The sequence below is a fragment of the Phacochoerus africanus genome, chromosome 3, assembly GCF_016906955.1.
Source record: "Phacochoerus africanus isolate WHEZ1 chromosome 3, ROS_Pafr_v1, whole genome shotgun sequence".
NCBI lineage: Eukaryota > Metazoa > Chordata > Mammalia > Artiodactyla > Suidae > Phacochoerus > Phacochoerus africanus.
Genome location: NC_062546.1, coordinates 44,840,706 through 44,853,939, shown reverse-complemented (window position 1 = coordinate 44,853,939; position 13,234 = coordinate 44,840,706). Strand labels below are relative to the sequence as shown.

The following is a 13,234-nucleotide window of genomic DNA, read 5'->3' as shown; positions in this document are numbered from 1 at the left end:
TACACACGCACATGCGCACACACACACACATGCACATACCCCTCCTCATTTTTGCTCTCTCTAGGAGCCTACTCAAGTTTTGTGCTCTCTTATAATTGGAGATGTGAACATTAACCGCTAGTTTCTAGAATTTTCCATGAGGCAAAGCCAAATTACCTGAGTCATGATCACTAGTTCTTCTTTCAGCAGGAAACCCAAACATGATTGGTAGATTTTTAAGAGTCTAGTTCTAAAGACACAGGCACCTAAGTATTTTTCAGAGATATGTTGTATTTTTAATCAAGTAAACCTTTTAATTACTAACAGGCCTCCCACCTCCAACCCTCCCACAAGACCTGCTCATGAATTTCTCATGGGTTGCCTGTGAAACATGGAACATTAGCTTGCTCATTTGGAGTTCTGATTATAAGGGCTGAAATATTCTTGGTAGGACTGTTAAATATTTTTTGTTGTTTGTTTTGTTTTCAGCCCCAATAGTTTCAGCATTACTTCCAGGTTTGACAAAACCAGATGTCGGGGCAGGTGTGCTCTGCCCTATAATTGAAGTCTATAAGAAGAGGGAGTTGGTAAGGAATGAGGCAATTTATTCCCTCCCTCCCCCCTCCTTCCCTCCTTCTCTCTATCCTCTTCCTATTCCTCCATATAGCCTAAAGTTCTGGTAGCCACTAGGACCTCTCATAGGTTTTACTGACAAATGCAGCTGAACCTTTAGAATTCATATGCCCATGTAATGGAAAAAGTACTGAACTGGGAGAAACTCCAAACCTGGATTCTTATTCTTGTTATATAACCAATAAGCTATGAAACCTTAAGTGTGCCATGTGACTTTCTGAACCCCAGTTTCCCCTTCTGTGAGATTAGGGGTCAGGGGATGTTGGTGGTTATATTAAATCCCAGAAGCATTAGGGATTAGGCTAACGGGAAAAATGAATGAAGTGGGCTGGGCAGAACCTGTCCCTTCTAATGGGGCAGCCTTTACCTCCAGCCAATTCTATTTCCAATGACTTGTGAAAATATGGGCCCAGGAATATCAGGTCATGACGTTTTTTTCCCCCAAGCGAAACCTGAAATCCAAAAATTTGGTAATTCTAAGTGAAATATCTTGATTTTTCAGATGTTGAAAATGACTTTTGGTAGGCTAATGATGTCAGTTACAGTCTTTGGACAAAATTTTCTTTATGACCATGACCTAAAATATCTCCCAAAAGCAACTTTTCAAATACACCACATTCACAAAAAAAATTGTATTTGACCCTGAATAGCCAAAGCAGTCCTGAGAAAAAAGCTGGAGGCATCACGTTTCCTAATTGCAAACTATATTGCAAAACTATTGTAATCAAAACAATAATTTTGGCATAAAACACACTTAAATCAGTGAAACAGAAAAGAAAGCTGAGAAATAAATCACACATTTTTGGTCAATTATTATTATTGTTATTATTTTTTGTCTTTTCTAGGGCCACACGTGCAGCATATGGAGTTTCCCAGGCTAGGGATCTAATCAGAGCTGTAGCTGCCGGCCTATGCCACAGCCACAGCCATGCCAGATCTAAGCCAAGTCTTCGACCTATATCACAGCTCACGGCAGTGCTGGATCCTTAACCCCCTGAGCAAGGCCAGGGATTGAACCTGCAACTTCATGGTTCCTAGTCGGATTCATTAACTACTGCACCAGGATGGGAACTCCCTGGTCAATTAATTTCTGACAAAAGAGCCAAAAATACCAGTGCTGGGAAAACTGTAAGCCATGTGTAAAAGAATGAAGCCAGACCCCTATCTTAAACCATACACAAAAAGAAGAAAATGTAGGAATAAGCTCTTCAACATCACTCTTGGCAATTTTTTTTTTTTTGATATGGCACTAAAAGCAAAGGCAATAAAAGCAAAAATCAAGAAGTAGGACAAAATTAAACTAAAGAACTTTTGCTCAGTAAAGAAAACCATCAGCAAAATGAACAGGCGACTTATAGAATGGGAGAACACATGTGCAACCACATATATAATCAGGAGTTAATATCCAAAATATGTTAGGAACTCAGAGCAAGGAATTCAATAGCAAAAACCCCAAATAACCTAATTTAAAAATGAGCAAAGGACCTGAATAGACATTTTTCCAAAGAAAACATACAAATGGCCACCAGGTCTATAAAAAGGTGCTCAATATCACTAATCATTGGGAAAATGTAAATCGGAGGAGTTCCCATCATGTCTCAGCAGTAATGAAACCAACTAGGATCCATGAGCACATAGGTTCGATCCCTGGCCTCGCTCAGTAGGTTAAGGATCTGGCATTGCCATAAGTGAGGTGTAGGTCACAGACATGGCTTAGATCCTGCTTTGCTGTGGCTGTGGCATAGGACGGCAGCTGTGGCTCTGATTTGACCCCTAGCCTGTGAACTTTCTTGTGCTGCATGTTTGGCCCTAAAGAAAAAAAAAAAAAACCCACAATGAGATACCACCTCATACCTGTTAGGATGGCTACAATTAAATAGGCAGGAGATAACAAATGATAGTAAAGATGTAGAGAAAAGAAGACCCTTGTACACTGCTGGTGAGAACATAAGCTGGTACAGCCACAGCAGAAAAGAGTATAGAGGTTTCTCAAGAAATTAAAAATAGGACTACTATATGATCCAGAAGACCCATATTCAAAGGAAGTGAAATCATTAGCTGAAAGATACATCTGTACTCTTATGCCCGCTGTAGCATTTTTAACATAGACAAGGTATGGAAACAACCTATGTGTGCATCAATGAATGAACAGATCAAGAAAATGTGAATCAGGTAACAACAGATGATTATTCAGCCTTAAAAGAGAAGGAAATCCTGTCATTTGCAAAAACATGGAAGAAGCTGAAAGCCACTATGCTAAGTGAAATAAACCAGACAGAGAATGACAAATACTGCATGGTATCACTTACACATGGGATTTTTTTTTTAAAAAAGGAAGCCAAACTCATAGAAACAGAGAAGAAAAGTGGTTGACAGGGTCTAGGGTGAAAAGAAAGGAAGAAGTTGGTAAAAGAGTGCAAATTTTCAGCTATAAGATGAATAAAGTCTAAGGATAGAATGTGTAATATGATGACTACAGTTGATAACACTAGAGTGTATAATTGAAATGGGCTAAGAGAGTAGAACTTAAATGTTTTCATACACAAAGAAGGTAAGCATGGGAAGTGATGGATGTTTTCACTCAATGAAGGGAATCCTTTCACAATGCATAGGTAGATCAAATCATCATCTTGTATATTTTAAATATCTTACAATTCTGTCAATTATACCTCAGCAAAGCTGAAAAAAAAATCACATTCTTTATTCCTAAAGTAGTCCCTGATGTTCAAAGACCAGAAGATGCAACTAAATTTAGCTACAGAATGTGTTAATTTGCTTAGTTCTCTCTGCAACCATGAAGGGGTTCTCTCGGTGGAGTGATGTGCACAGGAAATCGAATAAATGATCTTACGCATCATGACACACATGCATATGGCTTCCTACAGCTTTTCTCTGCTTGTTAATTAGACCTCTTTCCAACCACTGCTCTGGAAAGTAAAGGCAAGACCATGGGAGTAACTAAGATAAAGAAATAACACGGTGAGATGGGAAACATTCTCAATATTTAAATTTTAACTGGAGGTGTATATTTCAGGTCTTTATTTCCTCAAGAATTTATTTTTAATTTTATATATTGGGAGTTAAGAGTGATAGCTTTTTTTTTTTTTAATTTTTCCATTGTATGGCATAAGTCACTCCCAGCATGGCCCTAGACAGCTTCGACATCTTGGATTGGGTTTCTGAGAAATAAGAAGCAAAAGAAAAAGGATGGCTATTGACATCAACCAACTAGATGAGTGCAGGCAGGCCTGCCTTCCAGGGTATGCTGTGAGGCCTACCAAGCTGTTGAAGAGACAATATTTGGTGTAAACCTCCGTGATCATGCTACTGGAAGTCAAGTCTTTCTCAACTGGTCTGAGAGCTCTGTAACCTACAGCCCATCTCCAAATGCCCCATTTTCACTTTGCTGTCCAGGGGAGGTAGCAAAAACATCTCTAAGTTACTAAGGAAAACACTCCCCCAGCATACTCCCTAAGGTACTTTGCAAAGTCAGTAACTTTTCCAGCAGCGGTTCCCAAACTTTGGGATGTCATGGACCAACCACATTTCAAAACAAATGTGGAGCAGCTAACAACAACAACAAAAATTACCAAGAGAGGAATTACAATAAGACAAAACAAAATTAAAAGCTACATGGAAAATGGTCCAGTAATCAGATTCTATCTACCACCTCAAAGAGTCATAGAGAAAAATGACATTTCAATACGAAACAGTAGAAAGACATATGCTCAAAATGAAGAACCATCCCTTGAGTAGAATACAATTAACTTTGTTAAAAACTTACCACATCATCTTGCTTTCTTTTTCCTTGTCGGCAGAGCCACATAACCTTAACCAGAGGCAGGAACCACCACGCTACTGCATATAATGGTCTACAACTGAATGCTCCTTAACACAGGACTTAGTGCCATATGAGGATATATAATCATGAGTACATCAGAATATTTTTCAAATAATTTTTTTTTTTTGCTTTTTAACCAGAAACCCTGTAGGAGCTCCCCCAAAGGCTTTGATTTTAATGAATACATGTGCCTTGCCTTAAATTCTCTGCCCCTGAGGCTCATGGGTGGAAATCAGGTAGAATTTTATATGGATTCCCACTTAAAGGTAAACCCTGGAGGGAGGGAGGGGGTGAACATTACCTTTGGGATGCACATAGTGGGCTCAGACAAGCGAGGGTAGGTGTAGGAACTGTAGGAGTGTCCTTGGGAGTGGGTTTTAAAAGCACTAGCTCCGAAGGGCATCGTGGGTTCCTGGAGCCCTGAGCCGGACCGTGACCTCTGCCGCATGGCGGGCTGAGGACTCGTCTGACTCAGGTATGATGACTTTGGCCTCCTGTCATAGTCCTCCAGGCTGGGTCCCCATTCACTTTCGCTGTACGCCAGGCTCTCCTTGGAGCACCCACTGGTCCCTGCAGTTCTGGAAGGCATGAACTGGAATGGATAATCCAGAGGGGAGCTGCTGGAGGCTCTCTGGTACCCCCACTTAAGGTCACTGTACTCAGTTGGTTTGCTCAGTGAGTCCAAGGGTGCATGGTAGTCGATAGGAAATCTGGTTATCTCGGATTTCAAAGGCTTCATTTCAGAATAGTAGGCCTCCCCAGGTTTCATTTTCATGATGTGCCCATTTTGCTTGGCCGAGTGGCCGCCCTTATAAAACGGATCCAAATCGTCTCCATAGAGACTTTTTTCTCTGTACTTGTCGGTGGCATAGTCAGTGGTGGTGTCAGATTCGCTGGAATACTGTGAGAAGGTGATGAAGCCGTTTTCTTCCCGATGGCCTGGACCATGGCTGGAGGCTCCCTGGTCCGGGGTGGGCGGGCTTTCCTTCCTTAGAGAGTTGGAGCGGGTCACCGAGATGTTGTCGAAATCCTCTAGCAGCCCGTTGATGGAGGTCTCCTTGCAGGGTTTGTTTCCTCTGACAATTGTCTGGGAATAATAAGGGAACACGCTTTAAAGGGAACGTTTCATGCCTTCAATTTTTTTTTTTTCTTTTTAGGGCCATGCCCACAGCATATGGAAGTTCCCAGGCTAGGGGTTGAATCGGAGCTGTAGCCACTGGCCTATACCACAGCCACAGCAACGTGGGATCTGAGCCTTGTCTGCTACCTATACCACAGCTCACCTCAATGCTGGATCCTCAACCCACTGATCGAGGCCAGGGATCGAACCCACATCCTCATGGATATTAGTCGGGTTGTTACCACTAAGCCACAATGAGAACTCCCCACACCTTTCTATTGACGGAGGAATCCCACCCCCACTCCATCCAATTTAAACGAGGAGCATTTCATTAAAAAAGAAAAAGAGAAAAATCTGTTGATTGATTTTAGTGGTGAAATAAATCAAATAAATAATAATCTCATACAGCAAATGTTTCCTTACCTGACTCAATAGAGAAATCAAACATTAAAAAGCTATTTAGAAAAGTATACATAGGATATCACTGTTTATTTACCAGTATGAGTTCCTCTACTTAATAATAAACCCTATCTAACAATAAGCTGATGATTACAAATTGTTTGGTTATGAAAGGTGTATTTATTATCTTTTGTCATTCATTATCCAGATTACTTGCAAAATCAGTAAACATTGTTACCTGAATAGTAAATACTTGGAGGTGCAACATTTCTGTTACCTTTTTCTGGAAGATACATAATAATTGAAGTTATCAGCATATATAGAAGAGGAAGAAACTTTCTGAGCTATAAATAGGGCACAGCGTGAAGATTACTTGTTTTATTTGTGATCAAATGTGATATCCTTATTGAGTATGTAACTGTAATGCCTGCTATGGCCACACTTCTGTGTCTCATCAGTATCATCATGGCTGAATTTTACATGGTTTGGTAATGATGTGGTTGTACCCAAATCTTAGTGACAAATCGCCAAAAGCCCAACTGTTCCATTAATGAACCTAAATAACACCGGAATGAATACCAGGAACAGAAAGAAATCAGACACTACTTATAAAGCCAGTCAGCTGAGCCTTGACAATGACAAGGTTTGGAGCAAAATATGACGGGGGTGGATAAAAGAATAAAGAACAAAGTGTTGTGACTTCAGATGTCCAAAATTTCAAGAGAAAAATACCTTGAGTAAGGAGCAAGGAGTTCAAAGCCACCTGAATTGGAACAATAGATTTCACGCTGGAAGAAAATGTCAAAGTTTCCTTAGAGAATGTATTTTTGTAGATCAGTGCTTCTCCAACTATCCATGGTAAAAGACAAGGTTTTTTTTTTTCTCCCCCCAATCAGTCTTGAACTAAAGCTTTTGGTCTCTACCTTTTTCTTTTAAGTAAACATTTAAGTATGAAATACTTTCAAATTAACAGAGAAACCAAGAGTTCCCCTTGTGGCTCAGCGGTAACGAACCTGACTAGTATCATGAGGATGTGGGTTTGATCCCTGGCTCTGCTCAGTGAGTCACAGATCCAGTGTTGCCGTAAGGTGTGGTGTACCTCACAGACGTGGCTTGGATCCCAAGTTGTTGTGGCTGTGGTGTAGGTCAGCAGCCGCAGATCCGATTCAACCCCTGTTCTGGGGACTTTCATGGGCCTTGGGTGCAGCCCTAAAAAGATAAAAAAACAAAACACCCAAACAAACAAACAAACAAACAAAAAAAACCCCACAGAGAAACTGCAAAGAGAATACAAACAGTTCTCATATATCCCCCACCTGTCTCCCATTGTTAACATCTTGCATTACCATTAACTAAACTCCACAGTTTATGTAGATTTCATTTGTTTCATTTCCCCTAGTGTTCCAAGGTCCTATCCAGGACACCTCATTACTTTTATTTTATTTTATTTTATTTATTTATTTATTTTTGTCTTTTTGCCTTTTCTAGGGCCGTTCCTGAGGCATATGGAGGTTCCCAGGCTAGGGGTCTAATCGGAGTCGTAGCCACTGGCCTATGCCAGAGCCACAGCAACGCGGGATCCGAGCCGCATCTGTGACCTACACCACAGCACACAGCAACGCCGGATCTTTAACCCACTGAGCAAGGCCAGGGACCGAACCCTCAACCTCGTGGTTCCTAGTCAGATTCGTTAACCACTGCGCCATGACGGGAACTCCATCATTACCTTTATTTGTCATGTGACCTGCTGAGGACAGTTTCTCAGACTTTCCATGTTTTTGATGACCTTGGCAATTGTAAGGCGTACCAATGGGGGATTGTGCAGAATGTCCCACAATTGGGTATGTGTGATGTTTTTCTCATGGTTAAACTGGCGTTCATGGTTTGGGGGAGGAAGATCACAGAGGAATACACCAATTTCATCACATCATCTCCAGGGTACACACCATCAGCATGGGTCATCACCCTCCATGATGATGACCTTGATCATCCAGCCAGGGCAGTGCTGGTCAGGTTTCCACACTGTGAAGTTACCCTCCCCTTCCTCCTCCACTGTTTTCATATCACACTGTTTGAAAGTAAGTCACTAAGTTCACCCATATTCAAGGCGTGTCATGTCAAGATCTACCTTCCTAAGAGAGTTATATCTACAATAAAGTACTTGGAATTCTTCTGCACAGGAGACTTGCCTAGGCTCCCTATCTATTTATTTATACAATCATTTATCTGTATCAGTATGGATGGTATCATGGATACTTATTTGTTTTAATACTTCGGGTTATGAGAAACTCATGGACTTGTAGAACAGATTTGTGGGTGCCAAGGTATGGAGTGGGATGGACTGGGACTCTGGGGTTAGTAGATGCAAACTCTTACCTTTGGAATGGATAAGTAATGAGATCCTTCTGTAAGGCACTGGGAACTATATCTAGTCACTTATGATGGAGCATGATGGAAGATAATGTGAGAAAAAGCATGTATATATGTATGTGTGACTGGGTAATTTTGCTGTATAGCAGAAAATTGACAGAACACTGTAAACCAGCTATAATAGAAAAAAATAAGAATCATTTAAAAAATACTTTGGTTTATAAACCAATACAGGCATACCTCATTTCATTGCACTTTGCAGATACTGTGTGTGTGCATGTTTTAACAGACTGAAGGTTTGTGGCACCCCTGGCTCAAGCAAGTCTGTTGACACTGTCTTTCCAACAGCATTTGTTCACTTTGTGCCTTTGTGTCACATTCTGGTAATTCTTGAAATGTTTCAAACTCTCCACTAGCAAAAAAGATGACAACTCACTGAAGGCTCAGATGATGGTTAGAATTTTTCAGCAATAAAGTGTTTATACCTTTTTTTTTTCTTTGTGGGGCCGCCCCTGAACCATATGGAGGTTCCCAGGGTAGGGGTCAAATTGGAGCTACAACTGCCAGCCTACACCATAGCTCACAGAAAAGCCAGATCTTTAACCCACTGAGCGAGGCCAGGGATCGAACCTGCAACCTCACGGTTCATAGTCAGATTTGTTCCCACAACGGGAACTCCCAATAAAGTGTTTTTATTTTTTTACTTTTTTTTTGTCTTTTTGCCATTTCTTAGGCCACTCCTGAGGCATATGGAAGTTCCCAGGCTAGGGGTCAAATTGGAGCCATAGCTGCTGGCCTACGCCAGAGCCACTGCAACGTGGGATCCAAGCCGCATCTGCGACCTACACCACAGCTCACGGCAATGCCGGATCCTTAACCCTCTGAGCAAGGCCAGGGATTGAACCAGCAACCTCATGGTTCCTAGTTGGATTCGTTAACCACTGAGCCACGACAGGAACTCCCTAAAGTGTTTTTAAATTAAGGTATGTACATTCCTTTTTTTAGACATAATTCTATTGTACACTTAATAGACTACAGCATTGCATAGACATAAATTTTATATGCACTGGGAAATAAAAAAAAAATATGTGTGTCTCAACTTATTGCTGTATTTGCTTTATTGCAGTGGTCTGGAGCCAAACCTACAGTATCTCTGAGGTATGCCTGTACTACGTTGTTTTGTTGCTGAAATTATTCCAGCTTTGGTCACTGAGAGTCCTTTCAGATTGGCTGCTGTGTCCCTATGACAAGCCCCTACCTGTTTATTTTTCTGAGCTCTTGATTATTTTCTGGCACTGGAAGGTGCTCTAGGCTCATTGTGTAGTATCCCTGTTCTTGCCCTAAAAGCAGAGATTTCTCCAAGGAGCTCTGGTTCCTTTCAGTGGAGAATGATATTAGAGACTAATATCTGGGTACTGAGTGTGCTCATAGCTCCTGGGATGTCACTGCTTCTAAGCCCCTGTCAGTGAACAGAGCTATGAACTAAGTGTATGTATACTTACCCATGTACACACACACATCTATAATTCTATCTATCCATCTCTATCTCTATTAAACTGAAAATGAATTCAGCTGGATGTCTCTGAACCTAATCTAGTACCACATGGTTTATTCTAGCATTCCTCCTTACCTGTCTGCAATCTGCACTGCCCCAACTGTGAAAAACCTGAATTCCACCATCTGTGGTTCATTTACATAGTCAATCCCAGTATAGAAGTTTCAGAATTAACCTACACCACTATGGGAAACAACTTTGCTAACTAGCGTGTAGTGTTTATATGCAGTTCTTTTTTACTTTATAGTTTCCATTCAAAGCACTTTTTTTAACAGTTTGGTTGGTGTCTTTTTTTTCCACACCCCCTTCAATGAGGTTATGTCATACCTGTACAATAACAGTTTGATTCTTTTGTACAATTTGCATCCCATCTTGGCATCCTCTGGTCTCTTGGTTAAATTATTTTTAATTACATACTGTAATTCACATTTTGTGTTAGAAAGTTCAATGGAAATTGACAAACACAGAGCATCATGTATTCACCACTGGCAGTGCCAGATTAATTCCACCCTCCCTCCCAAATCTACTGAGCTTCTCATCAAATATGACCCCTCTCCAAACCCTTGGGACCACTGATCTGTTTTCCATCCTTAGAGTTTTGCCTTTTCCAGGTTATCATATGAATGGAACCATACAGTCCAGAGTCTTTTGGTCTTGCTTCTTTCACTTAGCATAATGCATTTAAGGTTCATCTGTGTTGTTCTGTGAATTAACAGCCTATTCTTTTTTTTTTTTCTTTTTCTTTCTTTCTTACTCTCTTTTATCACTGAACAGTGTTCTATTACATGGAATGTTGTTATTTTGGGGGGGGTTATAAATGATTGATTGGTTGTCAAGATAGGTGAGGTTCTGCTGCAGCATCTCCCAGAGAAAGAATCATATACCATAGGTATACTTGCACCTTTTCTCAGAGCAACATCTATGCTCACTCTAGCAGATGAACTTGGGAGCAGCAGTACCTATGAATAGGGAAGGAAGACCCTGGGACGAGGCAAGGATGAACTGGAAGCTTCTAATGCATTAAATATAAATGCTGGAGTTCCCTTCATGGCTCAGCAGTTAATGAACCTGACTAGGACTGGTGAGGATGCGGGCTCAATCCCTGGCCTTGCTCAGTGGGTTAAGGATCTGGCATTGCCATGAACTATGGTGTAGGTTGCAGATGTGGCTCCAGACCTGCATTGCTGTGGCTGTGGTGTAGGCTTGGCAGCTGTAGCTCTGATTCAACCCCTAGCCTGGAAACGTCCATGTGCTGTGGGTGTGGCCCTAGAAAACAAAATAAATAAGTAAATAAAAATGCTAATAACTGACCCGCTAAAGGACCAAGTCTGTTCAAGCAGCTCCCTATTGCACTGCAGGTAGGTCGTATGTTTTTACCCCTTCTCCCTCTCTATTTGCTCATGTGTCTATGAGACACATGCACTGCTACTTCCTGTGGACTTAAACTGTTGGTCTCTCCTCTTCAATAATGTTTGTAGCAATTTTCAGGAAAATAGTATCCGTTTGTTCATAGCACAAGGTATCAACTAAAAGTCTCTTTAGCCAGCATTCCAAATAGAAATTATCCTCTGCACCTCCTACTCTCTTTATGAACAGAAGGCAGATTACTCAATGCAAATGTTACAAGGAATTCATGATCCCCCAGAAAGTAGCTGCCTGGTATTTTTTAATCCCAGGAATCTGTGTTGACTGATGTGCCACATGAATAATGACTACAAGGTATGCCAGGGTCTTCAAGTACCCTCAGAATTATTGGACCTACTTGGATAGTCCTTTAGGAAAAATATCATCCAGACTTTCTCTGAACCTGACAAATAGCAGTTAACTATATCAGACTTTTTCATATTCAATGTTACCTTTAGGTCTATAGCCTAGGAAAAGAACATTTCTCTAAATTCCATCCATCTTAACCAATATCTCAGTTAGTCTTTCTTGCCTGCCTCTATACTTTCCATCTCTGGATACATGAATTATTCAGCTTTGGGACTACAGGGTCATTTTCAGTATCTTAATGTTGGAAGGAATCTAGAGATTATCTAGGTCACCTCCTCCCTTTTTTAAGTTTTTGTTTCTTAAAAACATTTTTTTTAAAAAACTAAAGTATAGTTGATTTACAGTGTTGTGTCAGTTTCTGCCATACATCAAAGTGACCCAGTCATACATACATATATATATATATATATATATATATATATATATATACATTGTTTTTCTCATATTATCTCCCATCATGGCCTATCGTAAGAGATTAGATATAGTTCTCTGTGCAGTAGAGTAGGACCTCATTGCTTATCCATTCTAAATGTAGTAGTTTGCATCTACAAACCCCAAACTCCCAGTCCACACTTCCTGTTACATACCAGCTGGCAAACCCCACTCTGAGTTTCAGTGTTTACTCATTAAAAAGGAGTAGGTGAACTGAAACTCAGGGTGCACTTTGCCAACTGGTATGTAACAGACCTGGAATCTAAACTCAGGTCCTCTCTTTCCAGTCTAGCTCTTCTCTAAGGTATTCTTCAGACTCTTTTGAGTAAAACAAAATAGCACCAGTTAGCAATGCAAAAGCTTGGGGTGTGACATCACAACTTATCAAAAATGGGTCACTGAAGTACATATTTCTATGGCATACTTTACCCCTGTCTGAGGTGTTGAATTTACAGAAAATATATACGGTCTATTCTAGGTTCCAGTCTCAATTCCAGTCACACTTGCTATGTAATTTAGTCTTATTATTTCATTGCCTATTTTCCAATTTGTAAAAGGGATAATTTCACTTGGTATATAGTGACATTCCCCTGCTCCTTCATCCCTGGATTTGTAGAGGGTGAGAGAGGGAGGGATTAAAAAGCAGTTTTAAAACACACTAATACCCTCAATAAACATGCTGCCTTCAGGTGTACACAAATGTGCAAATATAAAATGAATTAAGAATGTTTAAATATAACTCATCAGTGAAGGCAAGTTAAAATGTGAAGATTACAGAGTAAAGATCAGCGAAGAACAAATTAAAATCTTGGAAAGCTTCCAGGAAGAGGAGAATTATGAATTTGGTCCAGGAGGAAATAATAGATGTAATGGGGATGGAGATAAAAAAAAAGAGATAATTACTAGCTCCTCATTTACTGAATGACTGAGGCACAGAGATAGAATGTGTTAAAATGCCACCGTCTTGGAGTTCCCGTCATGCCTCAGTGGAAATGAATCTGACTAGTATCCAGGAGGACTCAGGTTTTATCACTGGCCTGCTCAGTGGGTTAAGGATCCGGTGTTGCTGTGAACTGTGCTGCAGGTCACAGACGTGGCTCAGATCCCGTGTTGCTGTAGCTGTGGTGTAGAC

The 13,234-nt window shown here is 40.6% G+C and overlaps 1 protein-coding gene across 1 annotated transcript in view; it reads right to left on the bottom strand.

Annotated features, from left to right (window-relative positions):
* Positions 1-13,234, bottom strand: part of PAK5 (p21 (RAC1) activated kinase 5) — a 76,467-nt gene that overhangs the window by 40,885 nt on the left and 22,348 nt on the right. Inside the window, exon 2 of the mRNA XM_047770199.1 lies at positions 4,755-5,540. Coding sequence (XP_047626155.1) covers positions 4,755-5,540 — 786 coding nt within the window. The remainder of the gene's footprint in view (positions 1-4,754; positions 5,541-13,234) is intronic.